The sequence below is a fragment of the Lagenorhynchus albirostris genome, chromosome 19 (genome assembly GCF_949774975.1).
Source record: "Lagenorhynchus albirostris chromosome 19, mLagAlb1.1, whole genome shotgun sequence".
Taxonomy (NCBI): domain Eukaryota; kingdom Metazoa; phylum Chordata; class Mammalia; order Artiodactyla; family Delphinidae; genus Lagenorhynchus; species Lagenorhynchus albirostris.
The window spans coordinates 55,867,891-55,887,202 of NC_083113.1; the positions used below are offsets into that span (position 1 = coordinate 55,867,891).

A 19,312-nucleotide genomic window follows, 5' to 3' on the forward strand; every position below is an offset into this window, starting at 1 on the left:
CCAGGGACAAGGGGGAGAAGGGGCAGGAACCTCAAAGCCACCAAGGCCCACCCGCTGCGGCCGCACCAGCACTTCTCACCCTTCTGCCGGTGACTGTCATCCAAGCAATTGGAGTCTCCGTACAGCACGATCCGGCCTCCACCCTCGGTCGGGATCTGATACAGCCCCAAAATGGGGACGTTTTCAACCACCGCTGCTTCCTGCTTTAAGACCTCCAATCCTGAACAACACAACAGAAACAGCAGTGAGAAGTTCTGTGGAGGCATGAACAACTTTCCAGATGCCCCTTACCTTGACATTTATTCCATATGACCCCCCTGCAAAAAAAAAAAAAAAACCCACAGCAAAATCCAGTAATCACAACCGTGCCAACTTTTAGGATAAGAAAACAACATGTAAAGTGCCACTAACTTGGGCTGCAGCAAAATTCACGTATGTGTGTACGTATATTCCCATAACCCTCCTTTTCCATTTTCACTTGAAACGGTGGTACATAGTATTCACAATCCTAGAGGCGTTGCTTCTCCCTTTTTATGCACCAAACCCAAATTTCTGTCTCTTCTTATTATGCTGAGAGGCTTATGTCTTCGGATCACACACACAAGGGGCAGCTCCTGCCCAACACACAGGTGCCTCTCTGGACACAGTTATACACACTGGTGCCCAGGCTTCACGCTGAATACCTGAAAGCTAGGACAACCAGAACTAATTTTTAGAACATACGCCCATGTAGTTTTAGTTTAGATTTAAGGTATTTGTTACATGAATCTCATAAATACAGTAACAAACGTTCCAACAGCAGAGACTTCTCACCTCTACCCAAACAACACAGTTTACAACGCTGACCACATCAAGAAGCCAACAGTGCACAGACGCCACGCAGCAACTGCTGGTGACACCATCACATAATCAAAGTCTCCACCCCTGAAGCAAACGCATCCCGCACACTGGAGACGACCACGTCTGCACCAGGATCCAGCATCCACTGCGCTGGTCACACCTAAAATGTCTGTGGCTCTAAAAATGCAGTGCTTCCTGCTCGCTACGTATAATCCCACTAGGAACTGAGTGGAAGGGAAAGCAAGATTTTCTTTGTTGGGAGGGAGAGACACATCAGTAAAACAGATGGCGTGGGGAAAGCGCACACAGCATTGCCACTCGGCCTCGTGGTTTGACAGAGTTTTGTTTCTGACAATAGAAACAAAATGTTGATCCAGCATAACCCAGATTTTCAAATTCCTATTTTGTACCCAAAAGATTACTCAACTTAAAGCCTCTTTGGAAATAAAAAGGATTAAAAAGGATTCCCAGGTAATTAATTTTCATTTTCAGGCTAGCAGAACACAAAATAAAGTATGCACCCTTAAACCTACTTTTGATTCCTCTCCCCCCGCCAAAAAAAGGAGCTACCAGATGGCAACAAGGTGACAAGGAGACCACGGCCTTCACCCCAGGGGAGTTTCCAGAAGCAACACTGCCCTGTGAGCAACAGATCTCAGAAAGAATTACTAAGCCACGGTAAACTGTGTCGGGGACTGGGAAGACAGGATCATTTATGTTCTAAAAGTTAAAATATACCCTTAAGAACACAGAACTACTTACTGACTGACTCTGCCCTGACCGGAAGGAAAGAGCCCCTTCCAGGCAACACAGAAGTAAATTATACGTTGCAGACACAAACCGATGAGTGAGAAATCCTGACTTCTTGTCATTTTCAACTAGGGAAACTGTCCCCGACTTCCAGTTACAGAAAATGACAAGTTCACAAGGAAGGGGGCCTTCCCTTCTGAAACAGAAAATATCAACGTGCAGGAGGAAATGGATTCATCCTGTGAGTTTCCATGAGCCCATCACATCGGTCATGGAATACTCTCTCATAGCCTTGTACAGGTGAGAGGGACACACGGTGCGGAACCCTGGCTCTGGAGGGCGGGGCTGGGGGAAGACCACCCTGGGCAGGACGGGGGCGGCTGCCACCTTCGGGAAGGGCAGAGGCAGCCCGCGGCACCCCGCTCCTCCCGCACCCCGGTTTGCTCAGCGCGCTCAGCAGTGTCACAGGTACTGATGCCAGGGGACATGGCATCGTTTGCCTTCCTAGGTGATGGCTGTCTGTAGTAAAAAGGCAAAACTGAAAGTAAAGACCTTTCTTCCCTTCTAATTCTTCAGGGAATTTTAGGAGATGACTGTAGTATTCTTTATGTTTACACAGTTAAGAAGTTCAAAGCACAGTCAACATTTTTCTAAAATTTTAGTAATCTGGCAATCACAGAGCAGAACAATTCATAACCAGTAACAAAAATTTCAAGCAACTTTGAAGACAGTCTTAAAAAAGGACCCTACAAATATTCAAAAGCCCCTCTTCTCCTGTAGGAAACTCAACTTATTTTGCAGTGGTCGCTACACACGTATTCCAATTAGTAGCAAGAGACTGTCTTATCTTTCTACGTATCCCCCAGAACATATTACACAAGACGTCTCACCTGAAGTACCATACACATACTGCAAAGAATTTTTTAAAAATCCAAACTGCTAATGGGTACAGGGTTTCTTTTCTGGTGATGAAAATGTTCTGGAATTAGATGGTGGTGATGACCGTACAACTTGTGAAAACACTACAAATCACTGACCTGCACACTTTAAAAGGGTGAATGTTATGGTAGGTGAATTACATGTAATAAAACTGTGATCGGGCTTCCCTAGTGGCGCAGTGGTTAAGGATCCGCCTGCCAATGCAGGGGACACGGGTTCAATCCCTGGTCCGGGAAGATCCCACATGCCGTGGTGCAACTAAGCCCGTGCACCACAACTACTGAGCCTGCACTCTAGACCCCGCAGGTCACAACTACTGAAGCCCATGGGCTTAGAGCCTGGGCTCTGCAACACAAGAGAAGCCACCGCAGTGAGAGGCCCACGCACCACAACGAAAACCCAACGTCGCCAAAAATAAATAAGTTAAATTTAAAAAAAAGAAAAAAAACCCTGTGATTTAAAAATGTGAAAGAGGGCTTCTCTGGTGGCGCAGTGGTTGAGAGTCCGCCTGCCGATGCAGGGGACACGGGTTCGTGCCCCAGTCCAGGAAGATCCCACATGCCGCGGAGCGGCTGGGCCCGTGAGCCATGGCCGCTGAGCCTGCGCGTCTGGAGCCTGTGCTACGCAACGGGAGAGGCCACAGCAGTGAGAGGCCCGCGTATCGCAAAAAAAAAAAAAAAAAAAAAGTGAAAGAAAGAAAAAGGGAAACCAGAAAGTATACGAATAGCATTCCTTACCTTGGTCCTTAAATGTCTGTGTTATCACTATGCCATCTTCTGGAAATTTAGCAATGCTGCACCCCGACGCGTAATACACTAGAAAACAGTCGTTCAAAGTTAGAACGTAGAAACACTGAATGCTTCCAGCAGCAGCTACACATTTACTGCAGATGCAATCTTCAGGCATATTATGTATTTTCTAAAATCGCTTCTCATCTTAAGAGAGGAGCTGCTATTATTGCCTGGTCACACAAACTGCAAGTAATTACGTCAAAATTCAAGCTGAATTATTCTATTAATCTAAGGTTTCTGGGTAGATTTTAGAAGTTGGAGCTGTCAGACTTGGGGACAACCTAAGTCAGGATGAGCAGAGTTAGTGACAGCAACGTTCAAGATATTGTTTTAGAAACTAGCCACCAAAATGAAAGGGGGGGGACTTCTTAAATGAGATATGCCATTATTTCATAAACAGAATTTATACATTATCAGGGGCCTGGCGGGGTATGACATATTTGGGAACATACAGGACACAAAGAACCCTATAGGTGGGTTAGGAATGCTCACAGGAAGTACTTTCATTTTAAAAATCTGGACAAAAACTAGGGTCAACACCCAGTGTTACAGGTGCCCTTTGTGAAGACGCCGCGCAGTTCTCTCCACAGACCCTGCTTACTTAGGTGATATCACATCATTCTCTCTCTCTGAAACTTAAGACTTCAAAGACGCACGGCTTCTGCTTGCCCATCTCTGGGAATGATGAGCCCTACTAAAAGCAAACACAAAACCTTACTGTCATGGTTTGCCAAGGTAAAGTCCCCCTCGTACAGGCCATCGCTGAATCCCATGTTCCAGACCGACAGCAGCTCATTCAGGGCTGGGATGTTGGCTCCTCCGGTGTCTGGCATCCACCACTGCCTGTGAAAATGACAGGGACTTAATGAAGGACCGAAGCGTCCCACAAACGCCTGATATTGTTGTCACAAAGCTGACTTCTCCCACCAGAGTCCAGCCCCTCCACACTAGGTTTCAGCTAAAAAACGAGCCTAACTGCCTGGGTTTCACTAACACTGCGATGTAAATGCTCCCGCCAGTGTGCAGAATAAAGCAAAGCCCAACTTATTTCATGAAATGCGCCACATTTAACATAAACGCGCTGCACGTAGAGCCTAGACCTTGAGAGGATGAGTAAACGCAGAAAGAAGCTCATGAAGTTCAAGTCACAGACTCTGAAGAAAGAACGCACATCGTAAGGATGAGATATTCATAGCACGCCGGGAATGCTTCAGCGATAACCAACCTACTGAAAGGTTTCTTTAAATAACTGTCTTCTCGGTGCATTTAAATGTACACAGATTCGGTAAAGGAGAGGTGGGAGAGCGGAAAAGAACTCAACAGAAATTTAAAGCCGAAGGGTCTGAGATCAACAAGGACGAGGAACCCTTTCAGTCACAACTTGGGTCAGTGAGCAGTTTACTTCCTTCCCAAGCAACTTTCAAGAACATCTCTGCCAACGAAGAGAGAGCTTGTCGGAACCGGACAGCCGAAAGGACCACCGACAGGCCAAACAATCTACGTCTTTGCTGGGTGGAATTTAATTCCCAGAGAGTCAACTTTCTTACCCAAGCACCAGTTCGTATCAGTACCTTGTGTTTTCGTCGTAAAACTTGACCTTCCTCATCACGGACGTGTTGTACCAGTCGCTGAAGACGATGAGCGAGAGGCCGTTGCCCACGTCCCTCCGGAGCTTGGCCACCTCCTCGGGGAAGTACTCCTCCTCGCTGTCCACCATGAGCAGCGTTCCTGAGGGAGAGAGCCCAGGGTGAGAGCAGCGGCCACTGCGCCCACAGGGCCGCACCCACAGGACATCACCGTTTCAGGAGCACGGTACTTCACTGGCCTCAGCAACTCCAGTCACTGGCCTCTAGTACTTTGGCCTGTGCCCTGTTCCGCTTTACAAGGGGGTGAAAAAGAAAGGATCAGGGTCCAACAGTACGCGGACACCAGCCAGCTGCGGCCTGTTTCACTGGTGATGCTCTACGTGAAGGATATTCACTCACCTGAAGAGAAGCAAAATTCTGTGCTAGAGTTTCTTCTAATTAAAATAAAAAATACAACGGAAGTGTACAAATGTCCTTGTGCCCAGTGATTCTGAGAGCTTCTCATTTCAGCTGAACGCTAGGAACATGGGCCACTCTCTCTGGTCCCGGCCGCCACTGGGAACGGGAGAGCCTACCCGGCCTCCACCCTTCCCCAGCTGAGCGGGACCGCCGCGCCGGCACCTCGTGTCCCTCACCATACTGACTGGCGTCAAAGCACGTGAAGGGGGAGCCGAGGACTTCGACGAAGTAGCCCATGCTTCTCAAGTGCTGATACATGTCCCTGAAGTTGGTGTGGATGTGGTCACCATTCCTGAAACACAGGAAGCCCGGCACTAAAACCAACAGTCCTTACTCAGAATAAAAGCCGCGTGGCCACAGGGCGCATTTCTGAAGGAGCAGCTCCACCGCCCACAGAGGCCTGGGAGCCAGTCCACTGGCAAGAAAGTCAGCCTTTCAGACCAGCTCTCTCCGGGATGCACATAAAGTGGGTGATAACAGGAAATCACCTGCGCGGAGGTGATTCATAAGCACAAAGGAGGTAAGATGACGAGAAGGTGTGGCCAAAGCAATGTTTCGTGAGGGGCCCTGAAGCGTCACTCTAGCGGTGGCGCGGGAGTGAAAGGCCAACAGCCACCTGCACTGGACAAGTTCAGCATGGCAACGCAGACATGCTGGGAGTGAACGCGGGTGGTCACACACAGGTGACCTTACATCACTGCCACTGATCACCCTTCCTCCTGTCCCAGCCCCGCGGAGGAAGGACAGGGGCAGTGGTGGGGACGGACGCCGGGTCTGGCGGCCACTTACCAGTCCAAAGGGTCGTTCTTCATCCTCAGGTTATCCCTGGGGAAGTAGCCGGGCGGGTAGCGCAGGTTGTGGTACTGGTCCCAGAGAACCCTCTTGCTTCGAGGAGGAGCGGGGATTATCTTCACCTTAATTGGGAGCTTCACTGTTGAAGTCTGTTCTGCACCACTGTTTGACTGAAAAAAATAAATTTGAAACGTCCCTTTGGCTCAGAAGAAACCTTCAGGTTTTCAGGTTGGAAACCTCACTTCTATTTATCAATTTAACCCAAACAGAACACAAAAATTTCTCACAACAACGGTAGGAGAGGACATTCGTGTATCATAATTAATTCCATTCAGAATTATGAATTCAATTATGATGGTTTCAGAATTCAAATTTAAGGCACCTGGTTCATAAAAACGACTAGACTGCATAGCATGAGCCTTACATTTTACAATCATTTTAAGCCTGAAATTTGGCACAGAACAGCCCACCCACGCCCCCTTCACCAAGTGGGTTGTGACCCCCCTGCTCGCCGGGCCGGGACCCCGTGGACGTCGCCTCACAGCCCAGCGCCCGGAGCTCAGCCCGTCCCCCTTTGCCCACGAGCCCCCGCGCGCACACTTACGTCCACCTCCGCCGGGGAAGCCACGGTGACTGTGACGTGCCCCTGCGCGACGCCTTCCCAGGAGGCGGCCTGCTTGGTGACGGAGATGGAAATGGCTAAGTAGCCCGACCAAGGCCACAGCACTGAGGAGTAAGAGAAAGCCACCTCGATGCTGTCTCCATTCTGCGGTAAGTAGGGCTGCCACTCGGGCTGCGGGAGGAAAGTGGCAGAGGCTCGGGTGAGAAGCTCCGTCCGGGTCACCGCCCGCTCAGCCGGTACCACGGAGCCCATGCCCAAGGCCGCCGTGCAGCGCCAGGCCGTCACCCACCGGAGGGGCCTAGGGACACCGCCGCTGACCAACCCCGCCTTTAAAGACAAGTTCCCCGCAAGCTTAAAAGGAGGCAGGGAGTGTGGACGCACACGGCTTGACGAAGAGCCTGCACCTGCAGAGAACTTACAGAAAAGAATATTCCCAGGTTTGGGGTTAGATCTCAACTGGCTGTACGCTTAACGAATCACATTGCTTGAAAGGAATAAAATAATAAAATGACACGGCTGCAAAGTGTCACCAGTCAGGTTCTGGGCCAGCGACCGGGCAGGCGGAGTGTGCGCGGTGCCCGGAGGAGGCCTCTCCAGGCTTGGGGGCAGGTGAAAGGGAAGCACGAGACGGGAAACGCACATCAGCTCGCACAGCGAACCAACGTTTCAAGCTAACCTGAACTACTCATTTCCCTCACAAGCCAGAGGGCAACGACATACTCCCCCCAGGCGAGTCGGCATTTTAAAAAAAACTGTGAAAAAGAAGAAAAACATTCGTAGGGCACAAGACCACTGGTTAACAACAGAGAAGAAAATGAACTTTTATCCATCGCTTGTAACACATATCAAGTTAACTCAACACAGGTGAAAACATGAAGTATTTAACAAGCATAAAAGGAAAGTGAGTAGAAAATAAAACTGAGATTTTTCTTATATTTCTGGAGGGATAAGCTTCTAATTTTTGAAACAGAAGAACTCACAAAAGATGAAAATTCAACTACATGTAAAAGTGAAACTTTTACAGCACCCACCCCCCCCCAAGTTTTTAAACCACCTCTAACATTAAAGAGACAACAATAATCTGGGCAATCTTTTTGCATGACACACAACAGTGGTTAATCTCTCTATGAAGTGGAGATCTTGTTCGGATTGACAGGGACAACCTAAATTCTAGTGAAAAATGGGCCAAGGAAATGAAACACGAATTCACACAAGAGGAAATATAATCAGCAAACAAACATGCAGACACGCACCTTAAAATCGTTAAACAAGGTACCGACTACCCCCTGCAGATTTAAAGTTAAAAGACGAACCATGCAGAAACAAACCACATGTCCACCGACTGACAAAGCGGGGTCTCATCCACACAATGAACCACTTTCCAGCCATGAAAAGGAGTGAAGCACTATATACGCTGCAACCAGATGAGCCTCTTTAAAGACACTACGCTCAGTGAAAGGGGTCAGTCACAGAGACCACGTAACATACCACTCCATTTATAGGAAACGTCCAGAAAAGGGAACTCCGTGGAGACAGAAGGGGATTAGGAAATGCTACGGTCTGGGGGAAGGGGAATGGGAAGTGTTAACAGGGGTTTCTCCTTCAAGTGATGAAAATGTTCTGGAATTATCCAGTAGGATGGTTGCTGCATCACTACTTGTGAATATACTAATAACCACTGAACCGCACAACGTAAAAGGGTGCACTTTATGGCATGTGAATTTTATCTCAATGTTTTAAAACCTCATGCAACTGGGAAAAAAAGGACGTACCACCAGAGCAGAGACACTACCCCTCTGGACACCATCAGCGGCAGTCTGAGCTGATGCACCTCTTTTGAAAAGAATCTGGTATTACGTACCAAGAGCCATTAATAATGTTCACACCCTCTTACTTGGGATTCTAATCCAGGGAGTTTATGTTAATAATTCAGAACAAAAGAAAACGATATATACAAAGATATTCAGTGAGATGTTTACAGTTGAAAACCACCTAACTGTTCAAGCAAGAAGAAACAGTAAGCACGTAACGATTCAACAGTTCTACAGAGTATTAAACAACCATTAGAAAGAACATCGGTGCTTATATGTAGTAACATTTTTAAATGTTTATAACGTGAGAACTGAAAAAGAAAAAAGACTAAATTTTTGTCTGCCACACAAAGATAACTAAAAATATCTATTTCAGATAAGGGCTGGAAAAGATTCTTTTTTTTCTTTCCTGCAGGCAACTGACTTTATTAATCTCATGAAATCATAAGAAATGTACTTTCTGTGACAGCTTGATGAAAAGTGAAATCCTGCAGTCAAGAAATAGATGAAATGAGGCACCTGGAAATGAAAAAGCAAGGACGAACACAGGAAGTGTTGGTGGGCATTGAATCAATTTAAACACACCTATTTAAACAACTACAGTGCTTTGTTAGAAAATATGATTTGAACTTTTTCTTTCAAATCGTGGCTCTAGAGTGTGTAGGGCTGAAGTCGCTTTTCCGCTCTCTTTCCCGATCCTTTATTTTTGTGATAATGTTTATGTAGTAAGTGTAAAACAAATTATAAACACAAAATTCAGATAAAGACCATGCCTTCTAAACATGAAGGCCCATGTGTCCTCATTAAACAATAAAATAATTGTAAGTGAGCCTTTAATTACAGACGGGAAACTGTAAAAATGAAGATTCAAATGCAATTAGCTGATTCAGGAGTCAAACCCAAGATGCCAAAGTAGAAGAGTGGCACACTGGCCTCATTACTGTATCCCTGACTTATATACAAAGCACTCAGGGGAGAACAAACCACTACTTCCAATCCCCCGGCACCCAGGCAGGAGGAGGACCCGTCCCTTTTAACTGCAGGAGTAAATCTGGGTCACGTCTAAGCTCACCGCTGGCCAGACGGCAGTCTCACCTTGTCTACGATTCTTCCTGTGACACCCATGCCGTTGAGGATGGTGACGTTGACGATCGTTGGCATCCCTCCGTAGTAGATGGGCTGGGAGCAGTAGGGCCACATGTAGGGACACTCGGTCAGATCGATGTAGCTGGGGCTCAGACTGAAACAAAAAATCCAGTGTTACAGGGCTTCCCTGGTGGTGCAGTGGTTGAGAGTCCACCTGCCGATGCAGGGGACGCGGGTTCGTGCCCCGGTCCGGGAGGATCCCACATGCCGCGGAGCAGCTGGGCCCGCGAGCCATGGCTGCTGAGCCTGCGCGTCCGGAGCCTGTGCTCCGCAGCAGGAGAGGCCACAGCAAGGAGAAGCCCGCGTACCGCAAAAAAAAAAAAAAAAAAAATCCAGTGTTACCGTAGACGGCGTTGGAAAGCGTCAACGGGGCGGCCCTGAGCCTCGGAAGGGCCTGCCTCCAGGGCTGCCCTCGGCTGAGGTCTGGGAACCTGGCTTCAGAACACGCCCTGTGCTGCGGAGGCCTCCCGGCCAACCTGCCTCACCAGCAGCACAGCGGGATGCGTGGGCATCACCTCTCCCCTCTGCGAGCCTGGAATCTGGTGGCTGCGGCTGGTGGAGAACGAGTATGTGACCAGCCCCAGAGCAGACGCAGGACTCAGTCTCAAGACACTGGAGCAAAGCTGGACTTTTAAATAACTGGAGCGGGGACAAATGGGTGGTCACTCGGCAAAAGATAAAATTAGATCCCCACCTCAGACCATACACAAGAATAAACTCCAAATGGATCAGATCCTCTCAAGTAAATAAAAGAAAGCCCACAGGCATTAGAAGGAAACATGGGTGAGTCCCTCCTTCACCTCAGTGCAGGGAAAGGCTTCCTGTGCCTCAAAATCCAGGGGCAACAGCAACAACAGGCTAACAAATACGGCTGTTAAAAAAGAAAAAAAACACATGGCCGAAAACACTTTCACAAAGTCTAAAGGCAACCAACAAACTGGGAGAAATACTTGCAATAAAGGGTTGCTTACCCTAACATAAGAACACGTAAAAACCAAGGGACAAAAACCCCAGAAAAGAAAGATGGTGAAAGAAATGAACAAACACTTCACAAGAAAGATATAAAAACAGCTCTTAACTCTAGACAAAGTGTTCAAACTCACTCATAACCTGAGAAAGGCAAATTAGAACAACACTGAGATAGCACTTCTCACGTGTCAGATTGGCAGAAAGGAGAGCATGGCCGGACACTGCAGGTGAGGCTCCGGGCAGACAGGCGAGCTCCCACGGCACAGCCCTTCTGGAGGGCAAGGGAGAGACCTGGAAGAGTGCCCTCTGTTCTCAGCTTGGACCCAGCAACCCCACTTCTAGGAATCTTCCCTGGAGACACACCTCCAACAAAACTAAAATGCACAGGCACAAGCAGCTTAAAATTACAAAATACTGGAAACAGTTTCAATGCCCATATATAGATATGTGCTTGAATAAACAGAGGTATCTACACTATGGAGCTGTAAAAGAAAAAGGAGGAGAAAGATCTCTGTGAACCGACACAAGGTGATTTCCAGGATACTGTTAAGTGAAAAAAGTACAAGAGAGTATTTATAGTAATGCTGTCCTTCACGTAAGAAAGGGGATATGAGATGGTAGGTATGTATCTGCTCGCGTGTGAAAAAAGAAATGCAAGGATAAAGCAAAAACTAATGGCGTGGTTACCTACGGGGTGGAGGGAAAGGGGCAGGGGGAGCGGCACAGAAGGGTTGAGGGGAGCCATACCTGGCCCGGTGCACTGTGTGCAGTTCCAACCTTAGAGTCATAACCTGATACATAAATAGTTGAAATCAACCAGGATGTGGGAGGAATCCGAAAAGAAATAGAAATGCTGACAAATGAACTCAACTGCATTGAAAATAAACAGCAAAACCAGATTGAAAGGGGTGTGGTGGGGAGGAAGATATTAACCTAAATCACTGTGACAAACAGTAGACTACATGCTATAAAGCTAAAGATAAAAAGAACTACACACAAACACAATCCTCTTGTTAGTATATCTGTTTTCAGCACGGTACGAGCTAGCAGTTCTAAAACTTGTCCACAAGTGTGTACTAGGACTGAGCAAATAAACATCGTGGCGAGTGACAGCCAGGTTTCTGGCTGCTGGAGAGGGACAGCCAGCAAGAAGGAAGACTCAAGATGAGGGCCGTGGCGTCAGGTGGGATCAGGAGACAGACGACTTCACGGACAGACATAGAAACAGGTAGAGGTGTGTGTGTGTGTGCAGACACTCACCAGCTCTGTCTGCTGAAAGGGGCTATGAGCACAGCTGCCAAGAGCACACCTGGTGCCCAGGTGTCCGTTTCTAAACTCACCCTCCAATTAAAGGACCAGGGCTGCTCGGGCAAAGAAGCGATACCAACACTGGGCACGGAAATGCTGCCATAAAGTGAGAGAGTGCCCCCCAACTGATGGAGACGTGCTGAAAAGACACGGGAGCCAACCAGCGGGAGCCCTAGAGAGCCAAACCTGGGACAAATGAGCAATAAACAGTGACACTAATGGATCATAACCCACAGAGTCAGATAAGTACCTATGTGTCCACGCTGATACAACTGAATAAATAAGACAGGAGAACAGCTCTTCCTTACAGCAGAATTTCATTTAATATATGCAGAAGGGAATGAGAGAAACAGAAAATCACCATGGGACAATCTCTACAGTAAGAACTGTTACAGGGAGGAACCATCAAAGGATGCTAAACTTAGTGATGGAAAGTATGTTAAGAAACAAGAGCATCTGCTTTTTTTTAATCTTTATTGGAGCATAGTTGCTTTACAATGTTGTGTTTCTACTGCATAGCAAAGTGAATCAGCTATACATATACATACATCCCCTCTTTTTTGGATTTCCTTCCCATTTAGGTCACCACAGAGCACTGAGTACAGTTCCCTGTGCTATAAGAAACAAGATCACCTTCAAGGGCGTCCCCACAAGACACTTCGCAGTCACAAAGGGACAGTCACTGCAGTCGACACCTGGCAGAGCTACTCACCGCACCAGATCTCCTGCTGCGGAGCCCAGGTGATGGATGCCAGTGGACCCTCCACTACATCTGTGCCAAGGACTATGGATGCCAGCGGACCCTCCACTACATCTGTGCCAAGGACTGAGCGCAGAGGGCACCAGGGTAGGCCCAGCCCCGGGGGACACAGGTGACTCCACCAGGCGACTGCGGTTCAGGGAATCTCGGTGACCGGGAAGATTTCAGACCTGCGCTGGGGGTGAGGGCCCTCCTCCCTCCTCGGCCCTTCACCCTTCATGGGCCCCTCCCCCAGGTCTCTTGGCTGTCTGAGTCTACGCTGGTACCTGCTTCCTGGAGGGTCCAGCCCGACGCACCACCTAAACTTCATGATGCAGGCGAGCACCACCCAGAACAAGAGGAAGGACACCGAGACAACTGTCCCAACTGGAGGAGACCAAGGACACGCCGCGACTGAACGCAACGTGGATGCTGGCCTGGATCCTGGACCAGGCCAAGGATGTGGGTGGGAAAAATCTGGGTGAAATCCAAATACAGTCTGCAGCTTGGTAGATGGTAACGTATCAGTGCCAACTTCCAGGCTCTGAGGCTTCTACTATGGTTATGTAAGTTGCTAGCATCAGGGAAAGGTAGTGAAGGGTTTATGAGTCCTCGTGCACCAATTTTTAAAACTTCGTTGTAAATCTAAAATCATTTCAAAATAAGAAGTGAAAATGAATTCTTGCCAAAAATACAAAACCTCACTAATCACGAGAAAGCATCACAGGACTCAGAGTCATGAACGACGAGACAGACGAACTGTCAGGGGTCCGGGGAGCCTAGGGAGACATGGCAACTGCACGCAACGTGGGGCCTGGACCCTGGACCAAAGAACATGAGGGGAGCCGGCCACTGCGCGTCTGTCTGCAGACTAACCCCAGCACAGCATCAGGGTGCACCTGTTGGCTCTAGCAGAGGAATCACAGACTACCGAGGTGTTGGCCTGAGGGGACGCCGAGGAGAGGGTATATGAGAACCTCCATACGATTTGTGCAGATTTTTGTAAACCTAAGATGATTTCAAAGGAAAGGAAACCCCTGACGTTACAAACGGCAGAACATGAGGAAATGGGGAGCAATCCTGTCGGCAGCGCCCCAGCAGAAGCAGCACTGCAAAGCTCTCCCCGAGGCCCCCGAGCGCTGTGTGATTGGGGCTGGTTCCACGTGGAGGCTAGTACTCTGTGCCGAGGAGGCCGGTGCAGAGAAGGAAGGCCTGTTCAAAAGGAAAGCGCACCGACCTGGCCTGTGGCTTGTAGCTGCTGAGGATCTGGTAGGCTCTGAGGAGGTCCAGCTTGCCGTGGCCTTGTTCAAACATATTCACGCCGGGCAGCCTCCGGGCTGCTGCAATCAGGGCCTGCTTCATGCTGGCCGGATTCACCAGCTCCCGTCTCTGGACTGTGCTGGGGGCAAATACCATATTCGCTCATTTTCTCTCAGCAACAGAATGAAAACCAGACTATCCCTACCCTGTTCGTGCGCAGTCATGTGACCTCCAATCTTGATCTGTATCTAATAGGAGCTTCCTCGGTAAAACTCATGCAAGATGCGAACAAACGTGCTCGTTTCTGCACCTGCCTAGGGACTGACCACTCATCAGCCTTCCGCGTGGCTTGTGAGAACACAGACTCTTGGGCTAGCGCCTGTTTTTACTAAATCGATCGGGAAAACACATCTTCCCACTAACTTAACAGTCGACCTCAGAGGTTGCAGGAGACAAGAACAGGTAGGAGTTACAGGCTCCGGACACGTGGACGCAGCCCGGCCGGGAGAAGGGAAGGATCGAGGTGGGTCCTGCGGGGACTCGAGGCAGCGTGGCCAAGAGGCCCGGCCTCGGAGTGAGGCCCACTGCGTCCGAGTGCTTGTTTTGTTTGGAGGCCTGTGTGTGACGCGTCACCCCGGTGGGACAGGCCTGGTAGAGGGTTCATCACCGGAACGCAGCTGGACTCGGGCAGCGGCGCCCAGACATTCCCACTTGCTGTAGAACACCAGCATTAAAACACACATTTCTGCGTATCTACGTATTATAAATACAAGTCAATTTTACGCCCCTAAATGCAGGGGAGAAAATCCAGTAAACAGTAAGGAAAAACTGACTCTACTAAGTTGCTAAATATTTTTCTACGATGATGGGTGGTCGTGGAGTGTAGGTGGACCTTTTCTAATAGGTCTAGACGGGAGACCCGACCTAAGGAGGAGTGAGGGGAGGAAAACGGCATCAAGTCTTACTGGCAGAAAAAAAGAACTGCTCACAGCTCAGCCCCCCTCCCGCCGACAGCGCAAGACCAGGCTCAGGCTCTGGCTCCTCGCCGGGCTCTAAGGCTGGAAACGAAGAAGTGCTTCTCTGCCGCTCGGCATCTGTTATGAGCTCCTCCTCACACCATAAAAGCACTTCTGACCCACCACAGAGGCATTTTACCTGCTGCAGGGAGAAGAGGAAAGCAAAAGCTTCCTCACCACTGAAAACATCTGTACGTAGAGAAGCCGCTGGGCTGGGCACGGAAGACACAACGGCCTCCCCTCCTCGCTCCTCTGACAGCAGGAGGCTTGACGGGCTCATCTAACGCCCACAAGAACCATCTAAGAAAGAACGGACTCCTGCCTCTTCTGTAGAGACGGGGTGAGGCCCCGGGATGTGCCCTACATCCAGCCAAGCTGGTGACAAGCGAGACTCAGCTCCTGGTCCCCTGACGCCATCTCCTCCCAGCTGGGCCACACTCACCTCACCAGCAAGGTGACAGCACCCGCCACCACTGGGGAAGCCACGCTGGTCCCCGAGAGCGCCCGGCACCCGCCTTTCACGCCGGAGCCCCTCACTCCAGCGCCGTAGGTGACAATGTCAGGCTTCATGCGGCCATAGCCTCCTGGCAGCTCCTGTAAACAGAAGCAGGGTGGTCTCTACCACGGCACATACACTGGGCACACGGCCACGCGCAGGTATGAGTGAATAAAACCAGAACAGAAACATGGGTCAGCTAAACACACTGTAACCTCAGTACGATGCTGGTTTTCATCTGAAATTCACTGCAATTCAGAAGAAGCTTAAACGACAGTATACAAAATAAAATTATTTTTGGTGCGTTTTGTAATGACCAGCATGACAGTAATGCCATAAAGCGTTTTAAAAGTGAATATTTTAAATTTTGCTAACATGCAAGGCTGAAAACTGGAAACTGATTTATTTCTAGATAATTTTAAAATTAGAAATATGCTAGAAAAATCAGAAAATTAAAATTAAAAATTAGGAAAAAAAAAGAAACATTTTCCTTTACAAGGAAAAAAGTACGTGATATGACTGGATATTTCAATCTGTCACCAGAGGGGAAAGAATGACTTAGAAGAGTGAGTATATAACCGTACAAGTAACCTGGGATAAGAGTTTAACTGAGAACTCTCTTAAGCTTCCCAGAAACTGGGGCAAAGTGAGAATTACAATAGGAGTTATATTCTGTAAGGAAGAAGTACACCAATCTGAAGTGACAAAATCCTTCCCGGCAGCCAAGCATAAATGGACCCTGGAGCCTCACACGTGGGCCACTGAGCAAACACGTCCTCACCTGCAGCCCCACAGATAATTCAGGAACGTTTCTCAAAATGCCGTCAAAACACAGGCCTCGATAAAGGCCGAGGACATGGCAGGGGGGTCGGAGCAGCAGGGGGACGCGGAGGGCAGGTCAGGGTCCCCAAGTGCCACCCGAGGGAGCGACCCCAGCTCTGCTCAGATGGGAGGAGTCGGCCACATAATTACAGCTCACGCAGCTGAACTAATTACCTTGCTAGAGTCGTTTCAATTTTGTCCAGCTAAATGCAATCATTCCCACGTTAGGGAGCTGATATTAAGCCGTGCTCACTGGCTTCTCCTGCTTCCCAAGGCCAAAAAAAATCATCCCACCCAGCACGGAGGACTGCTGGCCCTCCTCCTACCAGTTAGGACCAGCGCACATGAATCCAACCGACCTAAATGACGAGTTACTCAGAAACAAGTTAAAAAGAAGTGGACCCGGGAAACACAGTGAGAACCGGCACCTGCCCGTTGGGCCACGGGGACACGGCAGGGAAGGCGCTAGAGCGTGTCCTCGTGGCGGGCCGCCTCCAGGCTGCTTTTCTCTCCGTGCTCACAGACAGCCCCGAGGCCCTCGCACGCGGCTCCCGCGGGCACGCCGGACAAAAGGAGCAGCGCCTACCCAGGTGGTCATTCCCCGCGATGAGAAGCGGGCGATGTTGTCCTCAAAGTCAATGCCGCCCACTCCGATCACATCCATCTGGTCAGCAGGGTTATTCAGAGTGCTGCAGCGAGGCAAGAAAAAGACACAAAAGGCGGGGGGAGAGGAATCACTCTAAGTGAGAGAGTCAAACAAGGGCAAGCAGCCCCGGGACGGTCGGAGCCCACAGCAGCTCTCCCGCGGCGGGGCGCGTGCGGCTGGGAGGGCCCGGCCCGGCACTGCCACCTCTGCCGGCCCGGTGGTCTCCCCACACCTGGGACGCCCTCTCCTCCTCTCCCTCTCTCCTCCCCTCCCTCCCTCCTCCCTGTCAACTTATCGCCCTCCGGCCCAAGACTCTCTTCTGCCCTCACTACTGCCAGGCGTGCAGGAGTCCCCTTCCTCCGAGCTTCACAAGACTGGCCACGACCAGCCCCGTCACCTGCGTACACGTCCGTACACCACTTCCCAACTGCTGCGAGCGCAGCCCCCCCGAGCTCGGTCCCCGGCTCCTCTGGGAAGGAACTACAGCCACACACGTGCACCTGCCACCGTCAGAAAGTGAAAGTTCTCCCTGGGTCTCGGGTAGGTGTCTCCCTTCCTCATGGGAACCGTGGGGACCACTCATCTCTCCGTAACCCCGGGCGCCTCAGCGGGAAGGCACGGATGCGCGTGAAAAAGCATGTGGTTCTCCCCTGCACTTCAAGGGCGCTAGATCCGCAATGACACGAACATTTAAACTACGGAGTCAAGATGTAAGTCAAGATGAACTATTTGACAGTATGAAACAACCACTTACGGAACTGCACTTCCCAGCTTTATCTATTTCCGCTCCACCAGCACAAAATGAACTCCTGAACCACAACTGAATCCGAGCAGCTGAAGCGACAGCAGCAGCAAGATACTACTGTTTCAACCACACGGGGCCGACCCTAGCATCACCTCCTTAGCTTACCCACCACCAGCATGCCACCAGCTGGTTGTTCAGAAGCACCAACAGTGATTTGTTAATTGGCTGACAGTAAAAGTTTACAAATTTCTATGACATCAAAGAGCAGAGATTAGAACAGAAGTCACTGGCAGTATTTCCCACTGAAGTTGATAGCAAAAAACACCAGCTTCCCACCCTGCCTCTACCTGCCAATCCCTATACTTTACACCCTTAAAATCAGGGGAAAGCATCAGAAAATCTTTGTTGGTGCTGAGAAGGGGGAAGTGCAGCTGCAGACTCCTTGGCACCATGAAATCTAAGCATCGAGGGTGCCGGACCCCAGAGAGCTCCCAGAAGGGGTACCCGTGGGGACATGTCGGGCAGCGTCACGCCTCCGATAAATAACCGGGCTCTTCAAGTGCATGACTGTCACGTGACCAGCCCTATCCGAGGCCCCGCAGTAAGCCACACCCGTTCAGGCTGTGGCACCGTGACCGCGTGCCACCCCCAGCCTACCCAGCAGCTGGCGGACACCAGATGCTGTGAGGCTCTGTGGGCAGACATGAGTCCGACACCGGGGCTTCCTCTCCCGAGATGCCCCTGACACACTAAACACGAGCAGCTCTTTGAATAGAAGCCCTCACGTGGACCGCCCACAGAAGTCACAGGATTTCAGAAGAGTGACCAGTGTGTGCAAAGCAGTCAGGATGGCACGTGGAAGAGCTGGTGTGAACGGAAAGGCAGGCTTGCGGCGGGGGGGGGGGGGGGGGCGGTCAGCAGCAGGATCAGGTGACGGAGACCGAGAGGAACACGGTTTCCCCAGGGAGACCCGAGGAGGAGCCTGCTCTGAGGAAGAGTGCACGAGGGAGTGGGAAGTGTTTACCGGGACACAGCCACGCCCATTCGTCTACACATCCATGCTGCCTTCGCACTACAAGGGCAGGCGAGTAGATGCAACATACCATGCGGCCCACAACGACTCCACTAGTTACTATCTGATCCTTTACAGAAAATGTTTGCCAGCTCCAGGCTAGACTACTGAAGACCTTGAAAACCAAGGAGAAAAGTTTAGATCTGATCAGGCAATAACGATCCACTGTAGATCCTTAGTTAAAGAAACTGCTAGACTCTGTTTTAACAACAGAAACACAGAAAAACGGAAGAGAAAGGAACAGCTACCACTCACAGAGGCTCCGTGTTCGCGGTGCTCTCCCTTGGCTGGCTCATTTTATCCTCATCCTCACAGCCACCAACCCGGGCGGGTCTCGTGCCCTCCAGAGCCAGGCGAGGGGGCCAGGGCTCGGAGAAGCAAAGGTCCCACAGCCCAAGGGCAGGTCAAACTTGCCTGGCTCCGTCCCCGCACCCTCCCCGCCACCCCACATCCCCCATGAAGGGAGAGCTGGGCTGGGGAAGACTGGAGGCAAGAGGATGGGC

General features: G+C 50.1%; 1 protein-coding gene across 9 annotated transcripts in view; it reads right to left on the reverse strand.

Annotated features, from left to right (window-relative positions):
- MBTPS1 (membrane bound transcription factor peptidase, site 1) overlaps window positions 1-19,312 on the reverse strand; it is a 50,140-nt gene that overhangs the window by 8,183 nt on the left and 22,645 nt on the right. For 8 of the 9 annotated variants that reach the window (XM_060130076.1, XM_060130075.1, XM_060130079.1 and 5 more), the window contains 11 exons: window positions 16,933-17,035; window positions 15,471-15,622; window positions 13,990-14,151; window positions 9,686-9,830; window positions 6,762-6,950; window positions 6,155-6,327; window positions 5,542-5,657; window positions 4,892-5,048; window positions 4,039-4,163; window positions 3,267-3,344; window positions 80-220 (listed from right to left, as the gene is read on the reverse strand). In XM_060130076.1, the coding sequence (XP_059986059.1) occupies window positions 80-220; window positions 3,267-3,344; window positions 4,039-4,163; window positions 4,892-5,048; window positions 5,542-5,657; window positions 6,155-6,327; window positions 6,762-6,950; window positions 9,686-9,830; window positions 13,990-14,151; window positions 15,471-15,622; window positions 16,933-17,035 (1,541 nt within the window). The remainder of the gene's footprint in view (window positions 1-79; window positions 221-3,266; window positions 3,345-4,038; window positions 4,164-4,891; window positions 5,049-5,541; window positions 5,658-6,154; window positions 6,328-6,761; window positions 6,951-9,685; window positions 9,831-13,989; window positions 14,152-15,470; window positions 15,623-16,932; window positions 17,036-19,312) is intronic. The other variant, XM_060130085.1, reaches the window with a different exon arrangement.